A 22,849-nucleotide genomic window follows, 5' to 3' on the forward strand; every position below is an offset into this window, starting at 1 on the left:
ATAGGGATTTGAATCTCACTTCATTTGGAGTCGATGATGGTTTCAAGTATTAGGTTGCATTTTGCAAAGCTCAATGCAAGTAGTATAAACACGACACGACTCTATATTCAAGCTCTCATTGATTCACAATGGGCCTTTACTTCCAGCTTCCACCAGCACGCTGTCTAAGTCAGCGTGCTGTCTCAGCAAGGCTTCTTCGTTTATCAGCCCCAACCTGTATTTCAAACCAACTCCAGCCAGCTCAGCAAAAGCCAATCAAAGATTCAACCGGAACCAGCCTCACCCAAAGCTCCAACCCAATTATACAACCCTTTCCATCCCCCTCTTAAGCCGGCTGCTTATCGTCACCATCTAAAGAGGTATAGACATTAAATGTGTCCCTAGCAGCAAGTACCTCTTGGATTTGCTGCGGAGATTGTATGCGAAAAGCAAAAATGTTAAACGTCCAGCGCTCGCGGGTGCGAGTATGCGTGCAGAAAAGACAAGGTCATCGCCTGAGAAGGTATGTACAGCAAAAGTCAGACGCGTATGACTCCTTATCCGAGAATCTAAGAGGTTTCCCGTGGGAAACAAGAACCGCTCATGTATGCTGTTGCGAATGCCGAAGGATGTAAACTTATGAATTGTGTTGGAAGGGAAATCTAGCATGATATGGAAGTCGACACTCCTCGATTCGAAGAGGAGAAAGTGCTGCGTCGTGTCGTGGAGTCGTATTTTGTTGAATCGCTAGGACGAGTGGTCATTTTTCAAGGTGTCTTCCCTCCCTTCCGCGCGCTCTCAGTCCCTTCTGGTTCGAACATTGTGCTTATTCCTGCAAATGTCCATGATGAAGTAGAGCTGTGGATCGCGACAAGCCACGCCGCGACAAAGTTGACCAGGTAATGAAGCATATAAGCATATGTGACTCCATACACCGCAGCGTATATGGCAATGAAGAAAAAGAACACGCTGGTGAAATGGCGGAGACGCGAAGTGACCCGCGGTACCATTTTTCCACTGGTTAGTGTCTCGACTAGAAGGATGAATGGCATAATAGAAAGGACGTTGTGATGAGACGAGAATGGCGTAAGCCAGTGGACAGCCAAGTTATGTACCCAGACCACGAGTATCGGAAGGTTGATAGGAAGAATCCAGAGCATGAGAATGAGGATCGAGTGTGCATAGTTGTGGAAATTGAAGTTCGTATTGGATGGTGCTTCCCTTGCAAAACGAAGTGCACGAGTACACGTGGCGATTTGTACAAGACATGCTACAAGATATGCGAATTGGTACGGGATAACAGTGGAGACCAGAAACAAGAGTATAGCGGTGGTTAAGATACGTCGACGTGGTGTTGATGGCGCAAATGCTGGAGATGCTGCTCTTCGTTTGTCTTCGTTTCGTAACCATGCAGGCTTCACGCTAATGAAAGCGTACACAATACTCAAAATATGCGTAAGAGTGAGTGCTGCGTAGTTCAACATGACGCAGACTCCCACACAAACGAGACCTATGAGCGGGACCATGAACCAGAAGAAGGGATCTGGAGAGCCGACTAGAAGGTCATTCCTCGTAAAGTCTATCTGTGTCTCGGTTGCATTGCTGCCCCATCCCCAGAAACCAGACGTAGCAGGTCGAGGCGGAGCTGAGCTGGTCTGGGCCAATGAAACCGACAAGCAGGTAAGCGCCAAAAGTACCAGCGGCAGAGATTGACGCAGACACAAGTCGAGGCTCTCGGAAAACGACATGAAGAATCCTGTCTCATCATACACCCGGAACTGTTTGCGCAGGACTAATGCAACGATCAGCAGTGGAAATGCTGCGAAGACTGTCCGGTATCGCATGTACAGCTTGCCCAAGCTTCCAGGTATATCAACTTTCAGAGAAATCTTGACACTTGAATTGCATGTAGGATCCGTCCAAAATTGAAGTGTCAACCCATCTTGGGCGGTCTTCGCTTTCAGCGCCGGCGGCATGTAAGGCGAAACCCCGTGGAGATTGATGTTGGCTTGCTTGACGTTGACAAAGTACTTGGATTCGTAGGGTTCGGAGATATATTGTCGGAGCAGCGGCGTGAACAGCTCAGCGTCTTCTCCGCAGATCTGATTCCCCATCTCAAGCTTATATGCAAGCAAACTCGAATGCAAAGAGGGGATCTTGACCTCCGTAACCATGGGCCGGTTTGGTGGAAGCTTAATTTTCAATCCCAAAGTCAGAAGTCGTCGAAGACCTAAAGATCGGACTCGATGTGAATGCACGTTGTCGCTAAACTCGGCAACGACCCAGCCAGGTGTGGGATCCACCGCTTTGTCAACAATGGCAACAAATTGATGGTCAAGTACATCTTCCAGATCATATTGCAGATAAGAGAAAGGGATCACTTCCGGTTCTTGGTCCAGGTAAAACGGTCGCTTGGTTGTTCTCGTTGAAGCCGGAAGCACAATTACGTCAGAAGCTGCGTTTTTACACGCCAATCTCGTAGAACCAGAGCTGTCGCCTGACAGATCCATATTCATGGAGAAAAGTGTTGCTGACTGTCCAGGGTGGAGCGGGAAAACACTGCAAAACAACACTTCCAATTTTCCAGAATCACCTGGTTTGTCGAGCTTTTGGTCTGTCAAGAGTGTAAATCGCTTTCCTCCCGGTGTTCCTTGAGGAGGAATTGGCAAAAGGTGCGCTCGCGGTTTGCGGCTCTGTCCAAACTTTCTCAAGGTCAATCGTTCTCCTTGCGCTAGTATCGAGTTTGAATTGTCCTCCAATGTAAGCAGAGTTGTTGGTTCTTTTTGCGACAGCGTCTTTTCTGCAATAGTCTCCATCCCAGTCAAGTACCACTTCTTGAAAACCCGCATCCTATCTGCTCTTGGCTTGGTTTGGGCGGGTCGGTTAACATCAATCACATCGTAGAGTGATCGCACAACCACTTTCCGGAACTGGTCACACCACAAGATAGCTTGATGGTCCATACCAGTCCATACATTCGGAACAGACGTAGTGAAGACTGTAAATCCATGCGTGTCTGGTACCAATGACTCCAAGCTGGCATAGTCCGAAGGGACCACAGAATCAAGTCCTCCACCAGCAATGGAAATCAATGTAACATGCCACAAAGGGTTGTTGTTTGCCCACTTCTGTGAATATGCCTGTCTCCAATAATCGTTAATCTTCTTGTATGTTCGGACGATCTCGGCATCGAAGGAGACAGGAGGGCGTGCATGCGGAGCAGACATGGTAATAATTGTGTTGATCGAGTTCGATTGGTAGTTCGGCATCACCAGCATGGTTCGGGCCACTATTCCTCCCATCGAGTGCCCCAGAATTATAACAGATGTAGGATCTGGGAGGTCTGGATCTCTCTGAGACCTTCGCGGGTCATGGTAGAGAGACAGGATGTAGGCGATTGCCTCATTCAGGTATTCTGCCTGGTCCAGCATTGTCTGGCCATGGAAGGCCGTTATATCTTCGTTGAAGTCGACTGTGAAGAAATCGAGGTTCCGAGCTCCTGCATTGATCGCACTTTGGTCGTGTCGGAGGACATCGTGGAAGTAAGTAGCCCCTTCGGCAGCAATAGGACGCACTTGCTTGTAAGATCCAGCGTTTCCGGGAATGAAGAGCACTGGAACTCCTTTCACCTGCAGAGCTATGTCAGCAATGTAATTTTCTCCTGATTGCAATATGTACCCTGGTATCCTCGTCAACCATTCCTTCCCTGTACAAGTAGACCGAGTATTTGCTGGCAAACCGTGTATGCTCCGTATCGAAGTCGGACAGCTTCGCAAATGACGGCCTCATATATGACATACGGCATCCTTTAGTATCCAATTGTCGGCTTGAGAACGAGTGTATTATGGAGGCCAATGAGAGCAGGGCCAACGCTGTTGTAATTAAGGTGAGGAAAGAGATCGACCAGGGGCTTCTCAGTCTCGAGCGACGAGGATTTTGTCGAGACTCGGGCATCTTCTCAGACTTCATATCCTCTTTCGAGGACACGATAAGAACTGAGCTTTCTGTAGATCGGTCCTTGTCTAGTTCGCCATCTCGTAGCTGTGAAGGCTGCCAATTCGTACTGCTGCTTGGCCGGCGACTCCTCGCAGTTGCGTGCCTCTTATCAGTGCTTTTCCTTCTGTCGAGCTCGTGCGGAGTCTGATTGATCTTAGTATCCGGTCGTCGAGCTGCAGCTGTCGTCTGAAGACTCCTGGGCTCCTTGTTCGCGTTCGACTCGTCGGATTTGGAGGAACCCCCTGCTCCCTCAACAATCGCAAAAGCTATGTCCGCATTCGATGGCGCAGGTGTAGGGTCGCCTTCGGCCTCTGCGGACGGTCGCCTCCGCATCTAAAAGACTTTTGAGTCTTGAGCGCCGTTCGCGACAGTGCAATCGCTCCCGAGGCGAGGGCGTTGCGTTGTTGTGTTGAAGATTCCGGACGGGTAGAATTTGATTGCGGCGATAGGAAGTGATGGCAGCGAGAGAGCTGCGCACTGAGTTGCGTTGCGTCGGCAGTGCAGCCAAGCGAAAGTGGCCTGGTTCCCTTGGCCGGCAGCGCAATCCACGACACAAGTCCGCTTTCCAAGACAACTGACTCTTGACAGTCTCAAGGCTGGAGATCCCTTTGGTGTAAACGACTGACTGGGCAGCAGATGCCGCGAGATATGGGCTCGAAATTTGCTGGCGACTCTTTAATCGCAGCTGTGGCGTCAGTGCAAATGTTTCATGGCGATCGCGCCCGCAGTACAGGTGCGGTGCGTTTTGTAGGGTCAAACCTTCGACCTATTTCAACCTTTCCTACCTCTCCCTTCTTCACAGGGCGGACAATAGCAGACAGAGCGCACAATAAAACGAACGAACGGACAGAGGGAGTAAGCGACAGTATGGGTTACAGAACAGAAGAAGAGAGAAGAGGGAGAGGGGAGGAAACGGGCGATATGTGATCTTCGGTCTAAGAACGGTGTCATGGCATGCTGGGGGGCTGCAGCCCGTAGCCTTGAGCCTCTAAGAGCATCACCGATTGAGGATGGCAGCTCCAGGGGGTCAAGCCAGGTCCGATTCATGTCACTCTCACTTGTCACCCACAAGCGAAGTACCGATACCTCCGGCTCTCCAGCATGATGAAAACAGCCAGCGGTAGGTCACTTGCATCTCTGATAAGCTTGCTATGCTTCGATTCGTGCCTTGATCTATCTCCTGTTTGCCCTGTACTCTGACTGTCAGGTACAACATCCTCGCTTACTGCCTGCCATACAGTAGCATAGCTAGGTAGTGTCTAGGTGGTATATCATTTTGACATGCCCGTCACAGAGTCATTGATTGATTGCCAACAGTCTGTTCCAGACTTTGGAGCATGGCCCGCTGCTATGATAGACATCCCAGCCTGAAATGCTGAAGACTACTGTGGTCCAAGACACAGCATGAAGCAAGCTGTTGAAGCTCTTCAAGCTACTGAATGCACAATCCCTGGTTGTGCGGTAGCGTGTTTACTCGACAGGGAACAACGCCATAAATTCTCCATTCATCACAATTTTAGGAATGCGGCAGACGTTTCGATTGTTTGGTCGAATCAACTCAACGTCATGTAGCCGCCACGAGTTATCATATCATATCATGGTATGGTGCTTTCATGAAAAAGAAGGTGGCTAGGCGATGAGGACGAGCCAACAGGGCAGCCCTACAGTAAAAATATAATAAGCGGTGCTCGGAGCATGTGAGGGGAGAAGTCGCTTCTGGGAGGAGGCTGGGAAGTGGTCAAGGCTGTGGGTGCGCATTGCCCGGAGCTCACTACTACTACTCGTAAGGTACCGTCTTTGAGGTACAATATTGAAGTCGCTGCACGGGGTGGTGACATTCAAGCAGGGGCCTTGCCATAAAATTGCTTCATCTAACCACTCCTCACCACCGAATCATCAGCCTGTCAGTCATTTCAGCCAGCGCAGAAATAGCGACATCCGTCCATGTTTTTGTCTATTGTGCTTTTCTCGTGCATGGCCTCTCTCGACGGAGGCGCCTGCACTCAAGAAAGCCCACCTGCGTTCCTGGGCTTTCGATCCCACCACTATGCCAGTTCTGAATGTCCGGGCCTTCATTGCACACCCGGCTTTGGTGTCAAATTTGCAGTAAAATAGAAGCTTCTGACTGGTGAGACTGTTCAAGCACGAGGCTGCAGCTGGAACTTCACTTAGCTTCAGAAAGTGCAAGGCCGTGCTGGGAATAATATGTAGCAGACCGTGTTCATGACTTTCCCATCTTGAAGGTTCGGGAACTTGGCGTCTGCTTTATTCTCGTGGCAAGGATGGTACAGAAGCGCCCTATCAGAATCAGAATTGGTCAACGGGAGCATCTGCATCGTGGTCTGCAACACACCTGCCCCTGTCCTGAGTGGCGCAAAAGCTGCATGCAAAAAGCTTGTGACGTTTTCGCACACCTAAACATTGCAGTTCCGCCTCCTCTCATTCGCTGGTTGGCCCATGAGGCTGGCTGCTCGGTACGCGTTGTTATCTCGACCATTAAAGCTCTTATAGTAAGAGCACAAGCAAATCCTACGAATATGGAATCCCGCGCCTAGAACTCCCCCAACTCTGGTAGATCTTGGCCTCCTGAGCTTGGCATAGAAACCTTGTTTCTCAAATCTTGAGGCGGTGGAAGACCGGTAAAGACGGCTGATACCACGCTTCTTCAAGGACGGCGCGAAGAAATACCAAGCCGGATGCAAGGCAGAGACGAAAGCAGGGTTGCGATAAGAACGTATCAATATCGATACAGCCGTGGACTTTAAATGGACTTCCTGGGCTCTTGTCAATGATTCCTTGACTTCTATGACAGGGAATGCAGACATCTCTGTATCATACACAGCTGCTGTGGTGCCACTCTCAACAAAACGCCTCCGCCACTGGAGGGTTGCACCTCCATGAACACGAAGCACACGGCCGCGTAATTGAAAAGCTTGAGTCCGCGCCTGTAGCGGGAATCTATGGCCAGATCTTGCACTGTACACATATGCGCTGGCCAGTGCGAGGCATTGTGTTTGAGTCCAGAACGAGCAAAGTTTATTTCAACATTGAGAAGTGAGGCAAGGGTTCTGCTCTGAGAGGCTTAGTGAGTTTAATGAGGCAAAACCTGGATCGCCGTCGCTTCGACTGTTGATGTTGATTGGAGATCGCTTATGGGATTCTTCGTCTCAAAGCAGTGACTTTTCAAGTGGGAAAACCAGATGACAATCAGCCTTCATGGCTATTCTGTCTGATTGGAATTCTCGGGTTCAAAACAAAAATAATTGTTCCCGATGAGCGAAGAACGGAGACTCCACCGGAAATATGGCGGGCACACAACCCCGCATCAAATCACGTGGTTACCCCTCATGCCACTCTTCCGCGACCAAAGTCTCTGCTGATCATTGTGTTTTCCAATTCTCATAAGAGTTCAAAATACTCTTCTTGTGTCTCCAACATTCTTCATTCCTTGTTTATCTAAGAAACGATTCAATTTCTTGTTTTCGTACAACCACAATTGAACATCTTGCCGCATTTCATACCCAGACATCCGGGATCAACGAGTCGTCTGTTTGAACTTTCTCGACGTCCACTTTCTTCACCTCTGTCAACATGTCAGCAGAACCTAAGATTCTAGGTAGCCGCCTCAAGGGTAAGGTGGCCATTGTTACTGGAGGAGGCTCCGGATTTGGTGAGGCTATATCCAAGCGGTTCGTGGAAGAAGGTTGTAAAGTCGTTGTTGCAGACATGGAGTGAGTACATCTTCAATGTTCTTCTCACTCATTCTATGGCTTTCAATCAAGCCAGATTCATATATAAAGACCGTATTACATGTTCTGGATCTTTCTCAGTTCTCAACACAGCTACGTTAGATACTCTAAAGAAATCTTTACCCCTGTTTAAATAAGTCCTAACAGGGAAATAGTCCAGTTGGTGGTGAAAGAGTAGCAAACTACCAGCCAAGTGCTATGCACTTCATCAAAACCAATGTCGCCCTTGAAGCTGACTGGGAGAACTTGATGGAGAACACGCTCGCTAAATGGGGCCGAATGGACATCCTGATCAACAATGCTGGAACCAGTTACAGGAATAAGGTACACAGCACTTTGGTCTAGAACCTCAAATCAGCAAGTTGTTTTGACAAGCAAATAGCCAACCATCAACGTCACTGAAGACGAGTTCGACAAAGTCTTTGCTGTCAACGTTAAGAGCATCTTCCACTCCGCCAGACACTTCATCCCCAACCTCATCAATCAAGGTGAAGGGGGTTCCATCGTAAACATTGCATCGATTGGTGCTACCAGACCCAGACCTGGCCTCGTCTGGTACAATGCCAGCAAGGCCGCTGTTGCCAATGTACGGATCCCTGTACCATAGCTCTTCTCCGTGTCTATCCGTCTTCTGCAAGTATGAACGAGGGATTGCTGACCATTTCCCTAGGCTACTAAAGGTCTCGCAGCTGAATACGGCGAGAAGCAAGTACGAGTGAACTCCGTCTGCCCACTCTTGAGCGCTACCGGACTGTAAGTCTCTCTCCAACAGTCCTTCCTTCAACAGCTCTCGTTCTACCCTCTCCTGCCCCTCTCAACTGTGAAATACAACACATCTCACGCATCCAAACCACAGGTTCGAAACTTTCGTCGGCGTCCCACCAACCGAAGAGAACTTCAAGAAGTTCCTCTTCAACGTCCCACTGGGAAGACTCACTCATCCAACTGATGTCGCGAATTACTGCCTCTATTTGGCGAGTGACGAGGCAAAGTTCATTACGGGTACATGTTTGGAGGTTGATGGTGGGAGAGGCATTTGAGAGGATCATCTGTGCTCGTTTGAGATGGCTCGGAAAGAATCTGTATTACTTAGCTTTAGCTTTGATGAAGTGACTTCAACGCTCTGAAAATATATACTGTAATGACTATGAGTGTACTCAAGGCGCTGTGGTGTGAGCGCCTATCTGTTAGCAAACGACTGAGATTTGAAGATGGCATGTCCAGTTTGAGTGAGGATATGCATTACCGAAGCGAAAGCGAACTAAAGTCTATAAACGCATGGTTTCCAGTGTCTAATCTTACACATTCCATATGACATGTAAATAAAAATCTAAATCTCTCGTATAGATTCTAGAAGCATGGATTACGGGAGCAATTTTAGTTTTTGACTATCCTTCAGTAAGACAAGCTAGCTAGAAAAGTAGATGATGCTTTCAATACGAATCTCATACATATCGGAAAGCTCCGTACGATATGCAACAAAGAAGGAGAGCGCCGTATGTTCGCATTTAGATGCATTAGCTAGGTACGTATAAAAGAGTTCCTGGTACCCAATTAGGCGAGGTTACCACAACAAACACGAAATGCCTAGTGCTAGGGTGGGTCCAAACTACCTAGACATAAGGGTATTTGTCAAGTGTAAGAGAGTGGCACTAAAAGGTGGGACTTTCCATGCGATATGCAACAGTTATCTCAGGATATCATATCTAGTTAGTACTTTATTTGATGAGTTTGAATATGACGATTAGTTTCGTAGGATCTGGTCAAGCGCGGCCAGCCTAACGGTGAAATTGTCACTTCGAAAAGGTCCTGCCTAGAAGGTATACTGGGACAACACTAAAATGTGGGACGTTCCGTGCGATTTGCAACAGAAACTGCCACCAAGCCTGATCAAATGTTTGGAACTCTTGTTTGGGCACTTGATGTTCAGCACCTTACCTATCATTGCCATACAACACTGCACGGTCATTACACTCGTGAGAACTTTCACCCAATAAAAACAGAATCCAGATTCTATCCTGCTCATGAATTGATAACATGTGCAGTAAATCCAGCAAAAGGACTTTGAGTGGATGGTTTTCAATACACAGTTCCCCGCTTCAATATGGATATAAATCTTCAAACGTCACGTCTGCCCCACCAACGTCAGCGACACCCGACCTTCCAAAACTCCCTTCGAACTTTCGAAATGGCCCACGGCGCTAAAAGGTGGGACATTATGTGCGATATGCAACAAAATGGAAAAGTTAGGTACCTATACAGACAGAAAATAAAGGGATGGTATGGAGAGGAGCAAGACTGGTAGTCTAGGTGGTGCTAGTCAGCTTTGTGCCAGGGCACTACTACCTACCTCCGAACCAGACCTATATTTTTCAACGGCAACAGAGAAGATGAGATAAACATTGAGGTGAAAGCCAAATGGCTGTATTTATAGCATGCGAAGAGAATGATATGTATCTAATATAGTAACGGTGCTAGTACAAGACATGAAAGGTCCCCCATACACCTCACGTCGAAATAGCTCGATTGCTACTGCCAATATAACAAGATATTCCGCAATGTCTTGAGACCCCATATCTTAGAAACCACTTGCGAGATATGCATGACATTCAAACACGGAGAACTATGCAGAATACCCATCTGCTGGAGAAAATGTGGTGGTGCCAGAACCTGCTCCCGATATTTCGGTTTCGCCTAGCCTGGCCCATCTAGACACTAGATCCGGAACCAGATATCTAAGAGATGACAAATTAGACGTTTTGCGATATGCAACAAAGAGCCTCAAGAAGCTAATGATTTGAATCTGTGCAAGCTAATTTGGGTGACTTTTGGTGGTGGCGAGGTTGAGTAAGGTGCAGAAGGTGACTCGTGCTGAGCTGGGCAGGCTAGAGAATGAGCTACTTCGCAAGAATTCCGTAATAGCAATCACGCATTATGAAACAAAGGAAGAAAAAGAGCACAATTAGACAAATGGAAATGCAAAATCTGTATTCCAGTCGTGAGTATGATATAAAACGCCCTTCCTCCAAAACAAAATGCAATGACCGCCAATTCCATGCAATAATTACCTAATACAACACTTGATTATCAATCTCTCACCAGGCCATGCAACTACACTAATCCGAAAAATCGAATCTATCAGGTAGCACAATAGGCGCTACGAGAGTCCAAGTGTATATTGCGTAGCAAGCCCAGGCACTGATGATCTTTACCCAACTAGCCCAGTACGTTCTGCCAACTGGTGCAAAATCCTCCAATTGGCCGGCCGTGGTGGAATCTTCGAAGTTCGAGGTGAGAAGTGTGGCGACCCAGGCGGTGGCAAGGAAAAAAATAACATGAAAGAGAGTGTAGTTGTATTGAGTCGAGGTGCGCTCGTCGTCCTTGGGGCTATCGGCGCCGGCCTCGCTGTCGCTATCATCGTCGAGTAAGGCGTCTGCTGGAAGACTTCCTTCGGCAACTGCTTGGCGGAGTGCTGCTGCACGCATCTCGCGGCGGCTGTCCGGCTGCTGAGTGACTAAGTTGTGCTCATCCTCATCTGGCAGTCTGATGCTCTTTCCTTTGCCTCCTAGAGCTACTCCTTGGGTAGCGGCTCTGGTGGTGGTATATGCAACAGTCAACATGGTGACAACGGCGCCGAGAACGATCGAGGTGGTACGTGTGCTTTGAGCGCGGCGGATGAGAGGGTTGCAGTGTTTGTCATCCGGCTCCATAGAAACAGCGGACATTGTTAGATATGTGCAATACACTGCAACAATGGCGGACTGGGCCAATCCTGCTTTAGGGTTGTATTCCTGGACTGCAGGGTGGACTGAGATTCCAGATACTACCAAGAAAAAGATGAGGTTGAGCGTGATGGCGGTCTGATTCATCGAGCATCCAGCTTTTGCGAAGAAGATGTACTGAACGATTGTCATAGCCACGGAAGCAGCATACATTCCCAAAGTAGAGCCAATGAGAATGCCCCTCCAAGCCCGAGAATCCTTTGCCTCGATTTGCTCCAAGCAGTATTCGGCCCAAGAGTGAGCAAGATCGACCAAGAGAATTAGCCCAAGAAGAATAAATGCCGTCGCTGCTGCGAAAGAGATATAGTTGCCCCAGACCATGAAAAAGCCATCCGGGATGAGGAACGAGACCACGATCAAGGCCAGCCAAGCGATAATCTTAGGACCCCAGAAGCCATTCTGTATCGCTGCTCGCGGATTCTTCGAAGAGTTGACGCCAAGTAAGATAAAGCCCATAACAAGGTGGAATATTCCTAGCGCAAAGTTGATCCGATGAACTGCAACCCAGCCATAGCAGGGTCCATTCGGGCAAGAAATCTCCATATAATCCAACGTCAAGTGCTGTAGCTTCTTGATCGCCCATGGCGTGAGCATTATCCATGATAATATTGAATTGATGAGGAGGATGAGGGCGTAGGCAATACGAGTGGCAACACTACAAGATGTTAGACTGGGTGCTCCCCTTCTTACAAGAGCACCGACCTATTGCCACATTTCCCACATGCGCTGCATACTGCAGAGCAAGTAGCTGCACCACAGCAACTTGCCATGAACCCGAAGATCTATTGGAGTCAGTGTCTGCCTGTCGCCGCTTCTCCAGAGCCTTGACGTACGGTTCCCATGCTGGGCACTGCCAGCAGTGGCAGAGAGAGTAAAGCGCCCATAATATCGAATTATGTTGTTGTACAGGTAGAGATGGTTTTCGTGGTGATTCAATCACTGGTTGATATCCAGCTCGGGAGTGATTGATGAAGGCGCATGCGATGCGATGCGATGCGATGGAGTGAGGAGACTTGTAGTTCAACTGCCAGAGCCGCGCGGAAGATGATGGCTTGGCTGATGGTCAGGCTTCTAGCCTCGCCTGCAGGTTCCGTTGCCGATGAGTGTTGAATGTGACTTGGGCAGCTGCCCCGCGCCGTAGCTGGAGATGCCGACATCCACCTTAGATAAGACCGGTCTGGAGACAATGCACAAGGGTACAACATACAATTACGGTTCCAGATATCCGACCAATGTCACACTCAGCTTTGGACATAATCGAATCCCATTTATGATTTTGAGATAACCACTGTCACCACTGTTGATGTACGATGTTCTGACCGCAACGATCACAATTCTCTATTCGCAATGATCAACAAGTGACACGCCCCTGAATCTTTCTACTCCGACAACGCTCCACGCACTGAGAGAGCTCCGATAGAGCATCGCATCTCGCCACCATGGCAGAGAAGTCACTTCATACAGCGAGGATTGTCTCGAGTATTGCTGCAACAGCAATCTCGTTGGCATGCGGGTCCAATGTATGCCTCCTGGGTCATTTCAGTAATTAATACTCACCACAATAGTATGTCTATTCAGCATGGGGACCTGCCTTCGCGGAGAAGCTCAAGCTCTCCTCAACAGAGCAGAACCTGATTGTATGACGATCTCCACTTCTGCAGGCCATCTGCTAATATATCCAGGGGCTTTCTGGTAACTTGGGAATGTATTCAATGGGCATACCTGTCGGAATGTTGGTCGATTCGAAAGGACCACGACCAGCTGTTGTAATTGGGGCTCTATTGCTGGCCGCGGGTTATTTTCCTCTACACCAAGCATACGACCGAGGATCCGGATCTATGCCCCTACTATGCATGTTTTCATTCTTCTCTGGATTAGGAGGATGTTCTGCATTTGCTGCAGCGATCAAGACATCAGCCCTGAACTGGCCACATCATCGCGGGACAGCCACAGGATTTCCCCTAGCAGCATTCGGATTGAGCGCGTTCTTCTTCTCGATGTTCGCACAGTTTATCATGCCAGGATCAACGGGAGACTTTTTGATGCTTCTAGCATGCGGAACTTTTGGAATCGTCACTGTTGGATTCTTCTTCCTTCGAGTTCTACCCCACCCCCACTATACAGCAGTTCCGACAACGGCTACCCGTGCTCGAGCAGACTCGAATCGGCTTCACAGGACAAAATCAGAGGAGGCGAAACATCGGGCTCAGCAGGGACTTCAAGAACCAGGTAGGCCTTCCCGTCCCATCGCGAGTCCAGAGGAGGCAGACGCCCTAAATCATAACGATGTAGGGGAAGAGGTAGCCGAAGGCGTTAATACCGATACGGAAACCTCCTCCTTGATGTCCAAATCCACATCGTCGAGCCTTGGGGATGACCTTGAAGAAACCAATATTAAGGACCATGCTCATCGTACAGATATCCGAGGACTAAAAATGCTTCCTATGATCGAATTCTGGCAGCTTTTCATGCTTATGGGTATTTTGACCGGAGTTGGTTTGATGACTATCAAGTGAGTCAAGTATGCGATTATGTGGGACGCTATCGCTAACAGTCTGTAGCAATATTGGGAACGACGCAAATGCGTTGTGGCGGCATTACGATGATTCCGTTAGCGACGATTTTATCAACAAGCGCCAAGCCATGCACGTCTCTATTCTGTCTGTGTGCAGTTTTGTTGGGCGCCTTTCAAGTGGTAAGAAGCAATCAGTAGCTCTTGGGTATTTGGTACTAATTGCAGCTAGGTGTTGGCTCGGACTTTCTTCACAAAGTTCTACACGCCTCACGGTTATGGTGTCTCACTATCGCTGCCACCATCTTCCTTGTTGCCCAAGTCCTCGCACTATCTGTCGAAAACCCTCACTACCTAAGTTTAGTATCTAGTCTTACTGGTCTAGCCTACGGCTTCCTCTTCGGATGCTTCCCTTCGCTCGTTGCCGAAGCATTTGGGGTTCATGGCCTGAGCACAAACTGGGGATGCATGACGTTGAGCCCAGTCATCAGTGGAAATATCTTTAACCTATTCTACGGGTTTGTCTTCGATAAGCACAGTATCGTCAAGCCTGGAGGTGAGCGTGAATGCACAGAGGGACTGGCATGTTACCGCAGTGCATATATCATCACCGTATTCGCCTGTCTTGCAGGACTCGCCATCAGTTTATGGAGTATCTGGTATACCCACCAGCTTCGCGAGAAAGAAGAGAGAGATCTACAAGAGAGAGAAGCTTAAAGCGGAGCATCAGATCATCAGCATGGACGGGCCAGAGACGAAGAGGATTCTTGACACAAGCGAGCAGGTGCTTTAGACATGGAAATCGGGCGTTTGGCATAGATTGTGTTTTATATCTTGATGGTAATTTTGCCTTATATACCATATCAATTTTTTATCCTTGGATCAAGTTTTGCATGCCTGCAATTTCTGGGACCGATGTTTTGTCCTGTCATACTCACGATTTTAGTGCCGAGTAGTCTCGTCACCTAGCACAACCACTTACTCTGAATAAAGATTCATCTACCTTGACTTACATTTGTCTAACCAAATTGGATGTCTTCCACTAATTTCATATTCTCAAGCGAATATTTTGGGGGGGGGGGGCAATTGTACCCTTAAGTTTCCCAACTTCCGCCTGCTTTATTTTTATCACATTGATTATCATCACAACAGCAATCTCACATCCTCGTGCACCTACTATACTGTAAAGCAGAATCGTACACCATACTTCGCATACCACTCGCTAATCACTGTACTGAGCGACATTTGCGCTATAAAAATCGAATCCAACAGGATGTCCCTTCCTGCCCGTTTCTCCCTCCTCCCACGACCCCATTTCTCGAAACATAGGCCTAATGGCACACTTCGCACAACCCTCAGCACAGCTCTATACCTCAAGACTGCCGCCGTAGTAGGTGTTTGTATTTACCAAATCTTGTACAGGAATCGAAAAGATGCACAAGGTAGCAGGAATTCGACTGCGGATATGAGTAGGAGGCAACGAACTAGATATATGAGAGAATTCGTGGGTGACAGAGCAGAGGAATGGTGGGCTGTTGTGGGGAAGGGGAAGGGAGCAGCTTGTGAGTTCTTTCTTCTTCTGTTGTCGTTTCCTCTCCTCTTGCTGTTACTTTTCTGTCTCCCTTCTTTCGTCTTCGGTCTTCAACGGTATGAATTGTTTATACTTGATTCGAGAGGAGGAAGGGGAAGATTCACAGTGGAAGGTATAATGGAACCAGAATGAATGACTAATATATTGTGATGCCGACAGGGATCGAAGCACGCCGCGAGATCAAAGCTAGATGGCGGGCAGAGAGGGAGAAACACAGGAGGGCGATGTGGAAGGAGAACATCAAAAGGAACGAGAAGGAGATTGAAAAGAAGGTTGGAAATTTCGAAGAAAAACAGGCAGATATAAGTAAGAAGAGTAAAGGAACGATTCTGAGAGTCACCTTCCCGTGGGGTAGGAGTGGTAGTGGCCGGAAGCGGTAGATTCTGAAAAGGCATACCATTCCTGGGATCTTTGCAGTTTGAAACCTCGAACATATGGTAAACATTCTTCTCCTAACTCTAGAACAGTACGGTATTACCTACAATACATAATAAGGTAAGGCCTTGCTGAATGTTTAAGGCTGAAGATAATAATAAATCAGGCAAAGGTCGGCCTCGGCCAACCAAAATCGGCCCGTCCCACGCCAACATGCTCGGCCACTCCACCGTCGAAGTCCTCCCCCATTGGCTCGCAACAACATCAGTCACAGCCGTCACATCCGTACAACCAACCATATCGTGCACACTGCAGAGAAAATTTGCGGTGGCTGCCACTGGAAAATTCTGGAGTCAGCCTTGCGCTCACTGAAATAATCCTTGCGTGCCGACCGCCGATAGCCGGCTTCGGTAAAGTGGTTTTTGTTTATATATATATACATATATCTCTCGCGAGCCTCTTTTTCTTGATGTTGGATTCAGATATCGCCACTGGAAATATATATGAACTCTAGACCGGAGTGCAAGAAGAACGAAACACGATAAAAACAAAATCACATTCGCTTAAGATTACCATCTATTCAACAGAAAAAACAAAAGCACTAATCCATTTTCGCCACATCACCAAACACACCTCAATTGAACACAACAAACCATAAAACTACGATCAGCAACCAAAATGTACAGCACAATCCTCAACCAAATTACCGCCCGTCTTGCCGTCGCCGGGACATGCACTTTTGCGGGGGGCTGCGGATTTCAGATTTTCCGCCGGGGAGTGGCGATGCAGATCGAGGAGGCGAATTATGAGCGGAAAACGCAAACCTTGAGGAGTATTGAAGAGGTTAGGCGGTTACGGAAGGGATTGTGAGAGGATGCAGGTCATCTCGGAATTGAGAATGGAAAGCAATCAATCATGGTCGACCGAAATCCTGGGAAAGAGAATGGGGCAGGGATGAGTCAAAATTAAAATAGGGGCATTCCATAGATTCTAAAGAAGGGAGGTCGGTGTTGGATAGACAGGCTTCGGGTGGGTTTTGTGTTGAGATGATGGAAGGACAAAGAGGAAGCGGTGGTAATGGATCGACTATGGTACAAGAGAGATGATAGATGGCTTTTGAATTTGGAGTCTCGGATGAGAAGACTGGGAATAGACGGTTACATGATTTACGCAATCTAGATGTACGAATTAGATGGACGGGACATCTTCTACAGGACTCCCTGGCTGGCGTTTGGATATCGAGTGGCGTGGCTGGAGACCGAGCCACTTGGTTGGACTGACGGAAGCCGGGCTTTCGAGATGGCAACCACAATACAATCAGATTAAAATAAGTGATGTTTGTGCATCATCGCGCTACGCTTCAAACAGATCAAAAGTGTCTTGCATCGTATGAGGCCGTATTGCCGGAGACCCGAGGTCGGGGTGAGTAAGAAGCTTTAATTCCGCCGACCATGATGTAGCTGGTTTTGGTGAAGCAGAATAATGATGACGGAAATTCTTTCCTTGAGTTGCAGGTAGGTGTCTTGTAGACTAGTTTTCATGATTTGGACCTGGTTGGTATTATCATCAAAGACTGTCAATACCGAGTCATGCTTTGTCCCTTTTAATCCCTCATCTATTTGGGCTCAAAACCCCCTGTCCTGCGCCTTGAGGTACCTCGTGTCGCCAGCTCTATTATCGGAGTGGTGAGATAACATTACTGTCAATTCCCCATCAAACTGTCCAGTGGCCACCATAGCTCGGGGCATAGTTGAAGAAAAGTATCGTCATTTTTGTAGCCACTCGTTATTTTCAGCATCAGCAAGAATCGAATCATGAATGATTCGTCCGATCCGAGCCAGCTCAGCACGAAACCAGGCTCTTGGTTTCACCGCCATACGACCAAGCCCTGCCGCGATCGACAATGGCCATACAATTGTCACAGTGACATGTTGCTCTTCCTCTTCGCTCGCTTTGTGGTTGATAGTGAAAGGTTTTGGGCCTAAAGTTGAGCCCTGGTTATCTGAATTGCAAATGATCTGGCGACAGAACGGAATGCTCGACGCGAGGTCGGTCGCTGCGTTGTTGATAATGTTCAAGCATTCAGTTCGTTGCTTATTGTTATCATGATCGCTGAATTCGAGAATACTGAGGCGAGTGCAGTTGACCAGGATTCTTGTTGCGAAATATAGATTCCATACAGCGGCGTGTCCAAGGCTTTGATAAGTAAGGACATTTGATGAATAAAAGTCTTTCGTCGGGTATGAAAGTGGGTCTTCTAGGGTTTGTCGCTGGTATGCCCAGGATTTAGGGAATCGAGTCGCCCAGTCTTGCAATTTCAAGTCAACCTCTTGTGCTTCTGTATCCAGTTCCTTCGCCAAGGATATGAATTCTGGAGACAAAAATCCTCGCTGTATCTGTTCGTCCGCAATTGTGGTCAGTCGCTCACGAACTTCGACAAGCCGCACCATCAAACGATCATACTCCAGCTCTAAACCCCTCTCCCCAAACTGTGAACCATCAACAATCCATTGCGGCAGCGCAATATTCCGCAACAATGCAGACCTAATCATACCCCTCCTAACACGCTTGATGACATCCGTAGCAGGCAGCTTCTCACTCGAATGCTCCTTCCAACTCTTTAAAATCGCCAGATTCCCATCATGATGCGAAAAACTCTGGGCACATGAATGCAGTGGGAACTTCAACTGCAAATGTGACGGTTCCGGACTGTGGACGACTTGCTCGTAACGTCCCATGAAGAAGATTGCCAGCAAGCAAATATCGACATTGCTCTCGTCCAGAGAGAAAATGGTTTGCTGTGTAAGTTTTAAAAGTCGGTGGTAGCTTTCGTTAGCCTCTATTGAGGCTGCTGGATGGTCCTTTGCACGTGAGAATACGGCAAGTGCTATTGACGAGATGGCGAGGTCGAGGATTGGGTATTTCTTCAGGGAGATCCACAGAGATGGGAAATCGTAGACGCCTTTCACGAGATCAGGTGCGTCTTCGAATGTGCAGAGGTGATGTTCCATATAGTACTGCACTGCTTGGGTTTTCAAATCGAGAGACATTTGTTTTGTAGATTCTTTTCTAGGGGCTGTAGGCTGAGCTGCTGGGGTTGGTCGTGGTCTTGGCCCTCGAGGCCGTTTCTTGACACCGCTTGCGAAAGCATTTTCTAGGTGATATACATGATCGGGCTCGCCAACCGTGGGCATGCCATAACACTCCCGATCTGCTTTTAGGCATCTATTGCATCGCGGCCGTGTCTCATCACACTAGAATAAACTCATCAGAATTCAGTTCGGAGTGCGAGTGACATGACGGGATTAAGGCAGTGTACCTTCACTCGACGAGCCTTGCATGTCTTGCATGCTTTGCTTGGGAACGGCATGGTGTTCTCCCGATACGCCGGGAAGACTTCCCATGATAAATCATAAAGAGAAGGGTCATATGAGTGTTGTGACACCGTGAGCTGAGTCTTGGACAACGTCGTCTCGGGCTTAAGCTAATTCCGCCTTGCCTCGCTCGCTTAGGTCTACTCGTCTTTGGAACAACAAAATTGTCCGCGGACATTACAAGTTCACTGTTCGCGAATTGATACTGCGGTTGATGGGGGTCCTCAGGCGAGCATATTCTATGGAAATGTTGTCGAATAGTGTCTTGGCTCTTTCTGCAAATTGAGGGTGTTGTTCTTATGTCCTGTAACTCCTCGGAAGAGACAAGAAATGGGCTATGCAACGGACGACGGAGGACGTCACTATCCGCAGTAACGGACATTCACATCAGGATGGCTTAATTTGCATCTAATAGGTAAATGGGTTCTCACATGAGGTTGGGTATTCCGAAAGTAATTTATCTATAGTGTAGGATGCCCATGGTCGACATTTCCATATCAATCAACCAGAGCAACCTCGATAATTCACCCACGCAATCCAAGGTCATTTCAACAGTATATTGTAATATTTCAGGAAACAATTATTCAAACTTTCCAAAATGCCACCCAGAATCATCCTCATCACCGGTAAGAGCCATCAGTGCAAATACCCAAAGCCCTAGCTAATTTACTTCCAGGAGCAAACTCTGGAGTGGGATATGCCACATGCAAGGTCATCGCATCAGCATCCAAAGATTTCCATGTCATCATGGCAGCTCGCAGCCTCGACAAAGTAAACGCAGCGAAGTCAGAGATAGAAGCAATCGGAATTCAAGGACAGCTGTCCACAGTGCATCTTGACATCACAGACCAAAAGTCCGTCGACAAAGCAGTATCCTTCGTCGGATCTACTTTCGGACATTTGGACGTCCTAGTCAGCAATGCAGCAATCGCAGGTCTCGGCCTTCCAGATTTTAGATCTCGTATCCAAGCGGTCATGAACACCAACGTTGTCGGTACAGCAGCAACCGCCGAGTCTTTCCGACCTTTACTCTTGAAATCGCCGAAGCCGTACTCAATTTACGTCTCGAGCGGACTTGGATCCATGACTCTTGCCACTGATCCGAACAACCCGTTGCATAAAGGACTTCCTGGCGCGGGAGCTTACCGTGCAAGCAAGTCGGCGCTCGATATGATTGTTCTGCAGGAGCATTATGATTTTGGTGAAACGAGTGCGCTGAAAACATTTGCTTATTGCCCCGGCTTCGTGAGATCGAATCTTCGGGGTACAAGCGAGGAGGCTATAAGTGGTGGAGGAGCAGCTGGTGATCCGGAGGTTGCTGGGAAGGGTATCTTAGGTATCATTCAGGGTGAGAGGGATCATGAGGCGGGGAAATTTGTCAATTCTGAGGGTGGTGTGTATGGCTGGTAGTGAGAAGAGAGCTGTAAACTTTGAATGGTACGCAAATGAGTGACTCTATTAGAATGAAATGCAATATCGCCTGTTTAGAAAATATGAGAGCCTAAAACTTCCTCTTCGTTTTGGTCCGGCTGGAGATTATGCCTCTGCCCGCTTCTTTTAGGAGAATAATGGCATCGAAAGTAAGCCAGAGTATCGCACTAATCACTCCAAATAAGACAAAAGGGATGATGCTGTAAAATGTGAGACCTGAAGTTTGGTTAATATAGTCATCTCAGAAGGGTCAAAAGTACTTACAAAACCACCCGCCACTATTATTGACAACATCATACAGCTCATTACTCATGATCTCCTTAGCTCCGTCCCACTGCCATGGTCCCACCAGCCGGAACTTGGTATTGAAGTTGGAGCCAAATGCCCACGTAAAAGCTGTTCTGTAGCCGTGTCGGAGGACTTCTGTGAATGACGGCGCAGAGCCCATGTCAAGCGCAAGCTGGTATGCGTAGGCCTCGTGATCAACCCCGAAGTTTTCGTATTCGCGACGGCCTGGTTTGAAGTGTAGCTTGTAGTCGATATCTCGCGGTGATGCCTTCGGTAAGCGGCCTAGGATTGAAAGAACCCACAGCTGGGCTTGCAGTTCAGACACTTCTCCAAATCAGCTCCTACTTACAAATAGACGAGCATTGTACTACTGTCTCTTCTATACATGCTTGTAGAACTTTGAAACTGAACGAGGGGATAAAACAAAATGTGAACTTACATGGAGGGATGGCACCAAGTCCAGGTCTGACGAATCCAATGAAGCCAACACTGTTGTCACCAGACCTCCAGATACCACGCTGGTTGGCTTCAGAAGGGGTACCATAACTGGCTTCGAGAAATGGGAAACTTGGATAGTAGCCCGTGGCGAAGACGACAATGTCTGGTTTACACACAGTTTTGCGCATCATCTCTGCTTCGGGACGACCATTCTCAGTGAAAGTGACAATTCCTTCTGAAGAGATAGAATCGGGCCATGGAGCGAGGTCGATTGTTCTATTTCTTGTTTCTGGTATCGGAACGTTGATAAGAAAAGCGCGGATGCGGTCGAGAAAGCTTCGCTTCCGATATGGCTTCGATATATACGGCATTGCTTTTCCAGATTTGCAGAGGAAGACTATGCACGCGTGTCAGTTCAGAATGGAGTACAAGGTCAGTGGTAAGCACTTGACGAAACATGGTATCGATCTTTGGATATCCCTCCTATCCACTGATCGTATCCTTGCACTGTGCCGGAAATGAGCTGAGACATTCTTTTGACGAAAAGGTCATAGTAGCTCCAAAGCAACATTGATTTCTGAAGGACCGGATGCACATAAGCAGTATCAAACAAGCTCATGACATAGGTATCAATCGGCACATTTCGTTGAGCGGCGGGTGACTTCTTGAAGTACCCAAGAAGAACAGGGACAGGAACCACCTAGATCATCAGCAACGCTCACTCCTAGAAGTAGGGCATTACCTTCGGTGCGAAGAAGAATCCATCGCGGTGACAGAGAGTGACAGATTTGGTTGGGGAGGTTACAGCCAAGTACGACACGTCCATGGCCGTCTCTCCAACGCCAAGAACCATGACATTCTTCCCGACACCAAAGTCCTTGCGTGCCTTGAATTGGGAAGAGTGCATTACCTGGGGTATGTTCTCGATTCCCTTGATCTTCGGAATGTACGGCTCCACATGAAGCCCAGAACAAATTGCCACAGCATCGCACTCCCACTCTTTGTTAGTCTTCTCTTCCATATATCTGACCAAATGTCCGCCATCTTTTCGGCGAGTGACTGTGTCCACAGTGGTAGAGAGGCCTAAATTGCAATCAGCACCAGGTCCCGAAGCATTTCCCAAACCCAATTGATTGGTCCCTGGGCATACGAGACACGAAATTACCCGATAGGCGACTTCAAAAGGTACATGTGCTTAAGGGATATATCTGTGAGACTCTAAACCTACGAATATGGGGCCACAGCTTGAAATGTGTTGCATATGCCTCAAGGTAAGAACAGAACTGGGAGGCTGGGAGGAAGTCTGGGTCATTACGTGTGCAGCGGAAGTCGGA

The 22,849-nt window shown here is 48.0% G+C and overlaps 8 protein-coding genes across 8 annotated transcripts; 4 read left to right on the forward strand and 4 right to left on the reverse strand.

The window, feature by feature from the left end:
• Nucleotides 1–37: 37 nt before the first annotated feature.
• Nucleotides 38–6,642, reverse strand: BST1 (GPI inositol deacylase). Its single transcript, XM_058494280.1, has 4 exons — nucleotides 6,329–6,642; nucleotides 4,735–6,273; nucleotides 3,658–4,648; nucleotides 38–3,608 (listed from the first exon to the last, which is right to left on the reverse strand). Exons 3-4 carry the CDS (start codon nucleotides 4,306–4,308, stop codon nucleotides 747–749), a joined length of 3,513 nt encoding a protein of 1,170 aa, XP_058364483.1. The 5' UTR covers nucleotides 4,309–4,648; nucleotides 4,735–6,273; nucleotides 6,329–6,642; the 3' UTR covers nucleotides 38–746.
• Nucleotides 6,643–7,349: 707 nt separating this feature from the next.
• Nucleotides 7,350–9,096, forward strand: ONS95_001097 (uncharacterized protein). Its single transcript, XM_058494281.1, has 5 exons — nucleotides 7,350–7,706; nucleotides 7,880–8,048; nucleotides 8,107–8,310; nucleotides 8,395–8,477; nucleotides 8,581–9,096. Exons 1-5 carry the CDS (start codon nucleotides 7,567–7,569, stop codon nucleotides 8,762–8,764), a joined length of 780 nt encoding a protein of 259 aa, XP_058364484.1. The 5' UTR covers nucleotides 7,350–7,566; the 3' UTR covers nucleotides 8,765–9,096.
• A 1,035-nt stretch (nucleotides 9,097–10,131) lies between these two features.
• ONS95_001098 (uncharacterized protein) lies at nucleotides 10,132–12,565 on the reverse strand. The gene is made up of 3 exons (XM_058494282.1): nucleotides 12,340–12,565; nucleotides 12,209–12,288; nucleotides 10,132–12,161 (listed from the first exon to the last, which is right to left on the reverse strand). Exons 1-3 carry the CDS (start codon nucleotides 12,388–12,390, stop codon nucleotides 10,841–10,843), a joined length of 1,452 nt encoding a protein of 483 aa, XP_058364485.1. The 5' UTR covers nucleotides 12,391–12,565; the 3' UTR covers nucleotides 10,132–10,840.
• A 380-nt stretch (nucleotides 12,566–12,945) lies between these two features.
• Nucleotides 12,946–14,735, forward strand: ONS95_001099 (uncharacterized protein; the record flags this gene model as incomplete). Its single annotated transcript, XM_058494283.1, has 6 exons — nucleotides 12,946–13,026; nucleotides 13,072–13,143; nucleotides 13,189–13,735; nucleotides 13,799–14,018; nucleotides 14,068–14,201; nucleotides 14,251–14,735. 6 exons carry the CDS (start codon nucleotides 12,946–12,948, stop codon nucleotides 14,733–14,735), a joined length of 1,539 nt encoding a protein of 512 aa, XP_058364486.1.
• Nucleotides 14,736–15,291: 556 nt separating this feature from the next.
• On the forward strand, nucleotides 15,292–15,989 carry ONS95_001100 (uncharacterized protein; the record flags this gene model as incomplete). The annotated part of the gene is made up of 2 exons (XM_058494284.1): nucleotides 15,292–15,580; nucleotides 15,769–15,989. The coding sequence occupies 2 exons, from the start codon at nucleotides 15,292–15,294 to the stop codon at nucleotides 15,987–15,989; spliced, it is 510 nt and encodes a 169-aa protein (XP_058364487.1).
• A 1,761-nt stretch (nucleotides 15,990–17,750) lies between these two features.
• ONS95_001101 (uncharacterized protein) lies at nucleotides 17,751–19,354 on the reverse strand (the record flags this gene model as incomplete). The annotated part of the gene is made up of 2 exons (XM_058494285.1): nucleotides 17,751–19,238; nucleotides 19,304–19,354. 2 exons carry the CDS (start codon nucleotides 19,352–19,354, stop codon nucleotides 17,751–17,753), a joined length of 1,539 nt encoding a protein of 512 aa, XP_058364488.1.
• Nucleotides 19,355–19,956: 602 nt separating this feature from the next.
• On the forward strand, nucleotides 19,957–20,768 carry ONS95_001102 (uncharacterized protein; the record flags this gene model as incomplete). The annotated part of the gene is made up of 2 exons (XM_058494286.1): nucleotides 19,957–19,984; nucleotides 20,035–20,768. 2 exons carry the CDS (start codon nucleotides 19,957–19,959, stop codon nucleotides 20,766–20,768), a joined length of 762 nt encoding a protein of 253 aa, XP_058364489.1.
• A 91-nt stretch (nucleotides 20,769–20,859) lies between these two features.
• ONS95_001103 (uncharacterized protein) lies at nucleotides 20,860–22,536 on the reverse strand (the record flags this gene model as incomplete). Its single annotated transcript, XM_058494287.1, has 5 exons — nucleotides 20,860–21,005; nucleotides 21,054–21,401; nucleotides 21,517–21,912; nucleotides 21,963–22,215; nucleotides 22,258–22,536. 5 exons carry the CDS (start codon nucleotides 22,534–22,536, stop codon nucleotides 20,860–20,862), a joined length of 1,422 nt encoding a protein of 473 aa, XP_058364490.1.
• Between the last annotated feature and the right edge of the window lie 313 nt (nucleotides 22,537–22,849).

The sequence above is a fragment of the Cadophora gregata genome (assembly GCF_030347475.1).
Source record: "Cadophora gregata isolate MNR1 chromosome Unknown scaffold_1, whole genome shotgun sequence".
NCBI lineage: Eukaryota > Fungi > Ascomycota > Leotiomycetes > Helotiales > Ploettnerulaceae > Cadophora > Cadophora gregata.

Bases quoted from the DNA above. Each gene is read 5' to 3' on its own strand.
- ONS95_001098 (XM_058494282.1), bottom strand. From the start codon at position 12,390: ATGGGCGCTTTACTCTCTCTGCCACTGCTGGCAGTGCCCAGCATGGGA. The intron at 12,289-12,339 runs GTACGTCAAGGC...TGACTCCAATAG, and splicing joins CAGTGCCCAGCATGGGAACC to ATCTTCGGGTTCATGGCAAG. The intron at 12,162-12,208 runs GTCGGTGCTCTT...AACATCTTGTAG, and splicing joins TGTGGGAAATGTGGCAATAG to TGTTGCCACTCGTATTGCCT.
- ONS95_001097 (XM_058494281.1), top strand. From the start codon at position 7,567: ATGTCAGCAGAACCTAAGATTCTAGGTAGCCGCCTCAAGGGTAAGGTG. The intron at 8,311-8,394 runs GTACGGATCCCT...CCATTTCCCTAG, and splicing joins GCAAGGCCGCTGTTGCCAAT to GCTACTAAAGGTCTCGCAGC. The intron at 8,478-8,580 runs GTAAGTCTCTCT...TCCAAACCACAG, and splicing joins CTCTTGAGCGCTACCGGACT to GTTCGAAACTTTCGTCGGCG.
- BST1 (XM_058494280.1), bottom strand. From the start codon at position 4,308: ATGCGGAGGCGACCGTCCGCAGAGGCCGAAGGCGACCCTACACCTGCG. The intron at 3,609-3,657 runs GTACATATTGCA...ATAGCTCTGCAG, and splicing joins TGGTTGACGAGGATACCAGG to GTGAAAGGAGTTCCAGTGCT.